This window comes from Vombatus ursinus, unplaced genomic scaffold (genome assembly GCF_900497805.2).
Source record: "Vombatus ursinus unplaced genomic scaffold, bare-nosed wombat genome assembly UNPS02014772.1, whole genome shotgun sequence".
NCBI classification, from domain to species: Eukaryota; Metazoa; Chordata; class Mammalia; order Diprotodontia; family Vombatidae; genus Vombatus; species Vombatus ursinus.
In genome coordinates this window covers 32454574-32462162 of record NW_020954550.1, presented here as the reverse complement: position 1 = coordinate 32462162, position 7589 = coordinate 32454574, and the positions used below count along the sequence as shown (strand labels likewise).

General features: G+C 37.7%; 1 protein-coding gene across 2 annotated transcripts in view; it reads right to left on the bottom strand.

Annotated features, from left to right (window-relative positions):
- Window positions 1-679: 679 nt before the first annotated feature.
- OXCT1 (3-oxoacid CoA-transferase 1) overlaps window positions 680-7589 on the bottom strand; it is a 169397-nt gene continuing 162487 nt past the window's right edge. For both annotated transcript variants that reach the window (XM_027863610.1, XM_027863609.1), the window contains one exon: window positions 680-1228. In XM_027863610.1, coding sequence (XP_027719411.1) covers window positions 1187-1228 — 42 coding nt within the window. In that variant the 3' untranslated portion in view covers window positions 680-1186. The remainder of the gene's footprint in view (window positions 1229-7589) is intronic.

The window sequence follows — 7589 nt, the reverse complement described above, 5'->3', positions numbered from 1 at the left end:
TTCAGGGCTGAAATAAAAGTACTTTTAGGGAACATCTATGGCAATAAAGTTGGATTTCACAATGGAACAAGTAATTTAACGTTTCAGGTCTGCTCTTTAGTACAAGTGAAAGAGACGTTGGAAAAAAAGAGACCCTTTCATTTTTACCTTCTACCATGTAAGATAGCAATTATAATTTAAACACAGACTTTTTCTGGCTCATCATGCCTGTTGGCTTCAGTAGGATGCTAGAATCTCCATAAACGAGCCAGAAGGGCATTTCTATGAATATTTCTTTTAAACAATATATGAATGCTTTAATATTTATGATCAGGAGACCTCTAAGTGGATTAGTTTCCTGGAACAACTGTAGCCTATTTTCAGGCACAAATTGATTTTGATAGGTAGAGACAGCCTACAATAGCCTACTCAATAGTTCTACCTATAGGACATCACTATAAGTTAGTCTCTCCAATATAAATTCACCTTTTCCTTTACAAAATTTCTTGCATTCCTTTTTAAAGGACTGGGAACACCTGTTTAGCTATTGTGAAGAAGAAAAAAAAAAGTGTCTCCTGGAAAGGAGGTGGTGACCTTGGAAAGTCACCAAGGATATTGGACTTGCTTGTCACGGACCCAAGGCAAAAATTATGGGGTATAGAAGAAATAAGAGGAAGATTTACAAAAGAAAAAGTCATCATTCGTGTTTAAAAGACTTAAGTATATTCTATACAAAATTCCATTTAATGTTGCCAATACCATCTGTAAAGTCAAGTGTTACTTTTACTCTGGATGGTGACATTTTGTCTCATTTCAATTATGAAGGAAAGCACTTTGACAAAATTCTTAGTACATGACTATCTTCTTAGCATAATTACATATAAATGAATATAAATATAATAGAACCAGAAGGCAACATTTATTGTGAGCCCCACTTGTAGAAGACAGATTATTCAGTCAGCATTTATTATTACAAGAAAACCTTATATATCTTTTTATTAAGACATGGTCATTGACAGAGATAAAAAGTTTATAGAGCTATAAGGAGAACCTGAGACACAACAAAAAAACTAGGTGCATAGTCCTTAGGAAAAAATATAAATGTGATACAGACATGGATTTCCTTTCCTTTTTATTAACTCCTATGTGATTAAAAAAATATCCAAAATCCACAGTGCAGTGAAATAAATGCTATTTAGTCCACATCTCACGTCACAATTTGCTTCATTGGTATGAGTTTTGGTGAAACCTGGTTAAAAATAGAAAAGAAAAGAAAAGAAATTAGTTCAAAATCCTGATCATCATAGAACACTAAACATGTCTCACAGCCAAATGATGTGAACAACAGGAAGTCTTACAGTCTGAGTCATTCAGAATTTCCTTACTCTTTCCTATTACAAGAGAGAGGTTTTTCAGAGGTTCTCATCCTCTCAAACTATTCCTCACTAATGTGGTCTCTCTAGGGCTTGTTCTTCTTAAACACCACATAAAGGACAAGTGATTTCAGAGAGAAGGGGATCCACCCATGGTACACTGCCCTCTACAAGAGAGCTGGACTTGAAAGACCATATGGTACTATCCTTCCTATAGTGACCCAGAGTGGTGCAAAGTCATCAGTTCACTTTCTCCTCCAAAGCCATCTGGGTCTAGTGGCAAGATATAGACCAGGACAACTGGAGATAGCCCCTGATATTGATTGAATATAGACTGAACTATACTATTTTTCACTTTCTTCATCTTTTATTTGAGTTTTCTTACACAAAATGACTAATACAGAAATGTTTTACAAGATTGCACATGTATAATCTATATCTGATTGCTTACCATCTCAGGTAAGGAGAAGGGGGGAAGAGTGGGATAGAATTTAGAACTCAAAACTTAAAAAAACATGTTTTAACATGTGATTGGTGAAAATATAATATTATATATTAAATTTTTTTTATAAAGGGAAGACTTGTATGATCTGATGCAGAGGCAAGTAAACAGAACCAGGAGAATAATTCATATAGTAACAATAGTATTCTAAAGACAAATATTCTAAAAGGATCTAGGACTTTCACAGTGGCATTGATGACCCAAACCTACTTCATGACCTAGTAGCTAACCCAGCCAACTTCCTTGACAGGAATGAGTCTGTAGCAGGAGTAGACCAGGGTTAAGGTCAAACTCATTTTTATACTGTTACTAGAGAATAGGGCTGTAAGACTCCTTTTGGCTCTACAACTTTATCCATCTTTTGCTATTTTAAAGTCATATACATGTCTCTGTACTTTCAGACTTTGGGGAAGAGAGATTGGGGGAGTGGGGTAAGACTGGAGCTGTGATTTCATTGTTACAAGGAACCTTGCATGTGAAAATTTCCTTCACCACTACAGATCTTCATCTACTCTGTCACTCTGAGTGTTGCTTGGGGGCACTAAAGTGGAGACATTAAGGGGTTAAATGGCATGTCCAGCATCATAAAACCAGTATGTGTGCAGAGATGGGACTTGAACCCAAGTCAACCTAACTCCAAGGCCAGTTTTTTATCCATTAGACCACCCTGCTCCTCCTGCAGTTATCAGCAATAAAATAAAAGTCATTAGAAAAAAATTAAAGAAGGGTTATTTGCTGATCCCAGAGAAGGCAAAGTTGAAAAGTTGGAAACCTATAACTGGTTCATCAGAGATCATGGGATCATAGCTTTAGAACTGACTGGGGGCCCAGACAAAAAGAGCTCCGGTGGAAAGAAGAGAGAGGTGGTTGTGTTGCATAGAAGGATCACTGTCCAAGACCCAGGAGGCAGTGTGTTGGAGGGTGGGGTTGCCAAGGGAGAGAGGGGTTCACACTGTATGGGAGTAAAGGAAGGCTGATATTGGTAACAGGTGCCCTCATGTTCCTGTGTGCCTGTGAACATCAGAATCAGGTCATTTCAGGAGTTCCCCCTAGCCTACAGATTTTTAGTTTTTTTGGTATCATGGACCCCTCTAGAAGTCTAAAGAAGCTTCTTCTCAAAATAAAGTTTTTAAAGGAATAAAATACAGGTTACAGAAAAAAACCAATGTTATTGAAATACAATTATTAAAAAGGTTTTTTTTTTTGGTTTTCGTTTTTTGGTTAAAAGTTCGTTCTAGGTTAAGGACTTCTGCCCCGGCAAAACAAATTAGCCATTTGTTTATATCCTCGCTGAGGTCTCGTGATTCCTTCAGGATGGGATGTAGCCTTCCATTCCACAAGGAGAAATTAAAAATGCCTCGTTGAGGCTATACTTCATTGTGACGAATTTTCAGTCAAAATACAACCGACTGATCAATAAGGGGGATTGGGCTCCTGAAGCTGGGGGGCATAGAAGAAGGAGGCAGATAGTACAGAAGGGGACACAAGCAGAGGCAGCTGGTAGACTTCACAGTTTTGCTTGAGGTTGACTTTGTTTGCCTTCAACTGGACGGGGAAGCACAGAAGCTGTGTGGGAAGGACATCTATAAATCCCAGCAGCGCTGATTCAAATGATTTACAGAGAGTTGTTTTCCTTGGAAAACTGATTAATCCTGGACAAAGCATCTTGTTCGGAGGCTTGTGTTAATCAGAGTTTTACCCTATGTACCTTCTTTCTCAAATTGCCTATTTTTTTTCCTCCTTTCCCTATCTTGTATCATATTTGGTGGAGGGTAAGGACCAGAATGAGAAACTTCAATCAGTCAAACTTAGACTCCAACAGGTATTAGAGCTAGAAGGGATCTTAGGAAATATTCAGTCCAATACCCTCATTTTACAGAAAGGAAACTGGGGAAGAATGGTGAAGAGACTTGCCCGAGGTCTCACAGCTAATCAGTAGCAGGGTATAAATCAGAACTGGGGTCTCTAGATTCCTGGTCCACAGGTTTGATTGAAATGACTGATGGGGATGAAAAGCTGGAAGCCAAAGGTTAACAGATGTTAGGAATAAAGCATAGCTTTAGAGCTGAGGTCAGGAGACCTGGGTTCTAATGAGAACCAGCTCTGCTGTTTCCTACCTTTGCCAGGAAAGCAAAAGAATGTACATCTAGGGCTTAGAAAGAATCTTACAGGCTATCTGGTCCAGCTCCTCCATTCTGCAGCTAGGGAAACTGAGGCCCAACAAAGTCAAGTGACTTGACCCAAGTCACTCATTAATAAAAACAGTAGATGTGAGAAGTAGAACTTTGACCCAGGTCCTCTGACTACAGCATTCTTTCCACTGTGCCACCCTGCTCCCCAAAAGTCATTGTATCTTCAACCCAAAAGTTTTCTCTTCTATGAAATTATATAAAATGATAAAATGACAGTAACAATATTTGTCCTAACTTCCTCACAGGGTTGTTGAGAAGAAAGCCCTCTGTATTTTAAAGCACTATATATATATGAATTATTATCTCCCATTATCATGAAAACCCAATGTCTGCTTGAAAATCAATTAAATGCTACTAGCAAGGCTAATGGCATGTCGACTGTGGATGAATGGCCACCCCTCCATCTCCATCTACCCACCTCCCAAAAAGTCAGCACATTTTTTTTAAGTTTATAGAGATGTTAAGCGGTAATAACAATAATGATAAAACGATAACAATAAAAAACGATAAACCAGATTATCTTCCATGGTTAAATCACTCTGGTAGGAAGCCAGGTACTTAAGAAGGTACACTCAGTAACTCTTTCAGACCAAGGGAATATCATTTAGTTGATGTCTATAGTTTTCTAAATGATACCAGATTGAACTAACAACCTTTACCAATGGGTACAAAGTACTACAGTGTGTATTTTATAAAAGAAATGCATTGTAATTCATCATACAAAGAGGAAATTAGAAAAGAAATTAGGATTCAGGTCCTAGTAGTTTCACATATGAAATATGGACAAGACTATTATTAAAATAAGGCTCCAGCATATAAGAAGGATGAATTTCAAAGTACAGAGATTTTCTTAAGCCATATTAGGAGCAAAAAAGATGATTAATGCCAAGGATAAGGTGTCTGGATATAATAAACAATGATTAGAAGGTTAAATTACTGAATTCTCATTTTGTTTCTGTTTTCTGACCCTTTAGGCTGGGAAAGCTAGAACAAAAATGGTTAAAAGGGAAATAAAACCCAAGATAAATGAGGAAAGGTTAAAAGATTGGATAAATTCAAAGAACTCAAGTTAACAGGCTTGATGGTCTATATGACAAGGAACTGAATGACTTTGCCAATGAGATAACTGAGGCAATGTTGGTGATCTCTGAAAAATCATGGAGAATGAGAGGAAAGCCATGGAACTTTAGATAGGAAAGTAGTGTCTTCATTTTTAGAAAGGGGTAGAAAGATTTTTTCAAACTCTAGATTCATGACCTCGACTTAGGTTTCTGTCAAAATTCTAGAATGCCCCATTAAAGGCATAGTTTGTCAGCACTTTAAAGAGGAAGCGGTGATCATTACCAGCCAGCATAGGTTCATCAAGCATAAACAATTTCACAGTAACTTTACTTCCTTTGACAAGGTTAATAGGCTGAAAAATCAGGGGAATCCCATGGTCACAGGCTACCTGACCTGCAGAAAGGCATCTAACAAAGTCCCTCACTCTTGTCCTTGTAAGATGAATAGATGTCAGTTGGATGAAGGTAGAGTTCAATGAAACTGAAACTGGTTAAACCATTGGAGTACCAAAATCAACTACAAAAATATGGGATAGGAGAATCTGAAAAGCATCTGGAGGTTTTTCAAGCTCAGTATGAATCAATTTATTGATTCAGGGCCATTGAGTGTAGGACAGCAGACAAACAAGTTGTCCCAAACCTTAATTTTATGAAGAAACCAAGGCCTATGGAGGTTAAACGAATTGTCCATGGTCACAAAGGGTCTAAGGAGAAGAGTTCTAATTGAAACCTAGGTTGTATGATTCCAACTCTGACTTCACACTATCCCAGTTGTACTGTAACCCTGGTCAAATGACATTTCTGATAATGTTCAATTCTGGGGACTCTGACCAACTGTAATGGGTATAGGAGAGAGTAGACAATGATGTAGGAAAAGAAAACCATGTCATTTTACAATCCACTGAATAAATTGGGGGAGGTTGGGGCAGAGCAACATTAAGCCTGAAGAAAAGACAGGGGGAACATGATGGCTGTGTTCCAAGATCGCTGTGATATGGAAGAAGGATTAATTAGATTTGTTCTCCTTGGTCTCAGAGCTCAGGACTCGGAGTATAACAATGGACAGGTAGATATTGGCTATATATAAGGGAAAAAATCCCAATAATTAGATCCAACTGATTGTGATGGGGTACTACTGAACCATAAGAAATACTGAGGGGAATGGTTTCAGAAAAACATGGGAAGACATAAGAATTGATGCAAAGTGAAGTGAACAGAACCAGGAAGATCATGGTAAACAGTAACAGCAATATTGTAAGGATGATCAACTGTGAAAGACTGAACTACTCTGATCAATTCGATGATCCAAGACAATTCAAAAGGACTCATGATGGAAAATGTTATCCACCTCTAGACAAAGAACTGATGAACTTTGAGTACAAATTGAAGTATAGTTTTCTCACTTTATTTTTCTTGCATTTTTGTGACATGGCTAACAAAGAATATGTTTTGCATGATTTCACATGTATAATTGATATAATATTGCCTGCCTTCTCAGTGGGTAGGGGAGAAAATTTGCAACTCACAATGTAAAAAAATGCTAAAAATAAGTAAAAAGGAAAAATTAATATCCCTCAAAAATAATAATTAAATTAATTAGATTCATCCAAATTTATCAATTCACTTCAACACATATATATTAATCACATATGTATAAGGCACTGGTTTTAAGTGCTAGAGACACATAGTCAAAGACTAGTACTTGTCCTCAAGGACCTTACATTCTATTGGAGATGGGGGGGAATATAGCATATATACAAGTAAGCAAATATAGAGTAATGCAAAGCAATGTGAAGAGACAGGAGAGTGCTAAAGATTGGGAAATCAGGAAAAGTAGACTGTAGGAGGTGATGCCTGTGCTATGTTTTGAAGGAAGCTAGAGATGATGAGGGATTCCAGACATGGGGAACCCTTTATGTAAAGGCACAGATTAAGAGGATGGAATGCTATGAATAAGGGACACATCTGTGAGAACAAACTGACTAGAACAAAGAGTATATAAAGGGACATAACAGGAAATAAGATTAGGTTTTAAAGGCTGGCTAAAGAGCTTGCATTTAATAGTAGAGGCAACAATGAGCAATTTAAAGTTTCTGACTAATGGGGCAACAGTCATGTGAGTATTTTGGGAATGTCCATTTGACAGCTATATGGAGGATGGATAGGAGAAGGGAGACAGGAAGCAGGGAAGCCAACTAATGGTGAGGGTCTACACTAAGGTCCAGATTATGTAAGTAAAGAGAACTCACAGAGAAATGCTATAAAGGTAGGGTCAACAAGGCTTGACAACTGGCATCTGGTATAACTCCAAATATACACATTTGGCTGAGCAAAAGGAAGGTGGTATCATCAAAAGAAAGGGGAATATTGGAGGAGAGATGGGTTTTGGGGAAAACATAGTGAGTTCTATTCTGGACATTCGGGTGGGAAAATCCAGTAGTAGTAGTAGTAGTAGTAGTAGTAGTAGTAGTAGTAGTAGTAG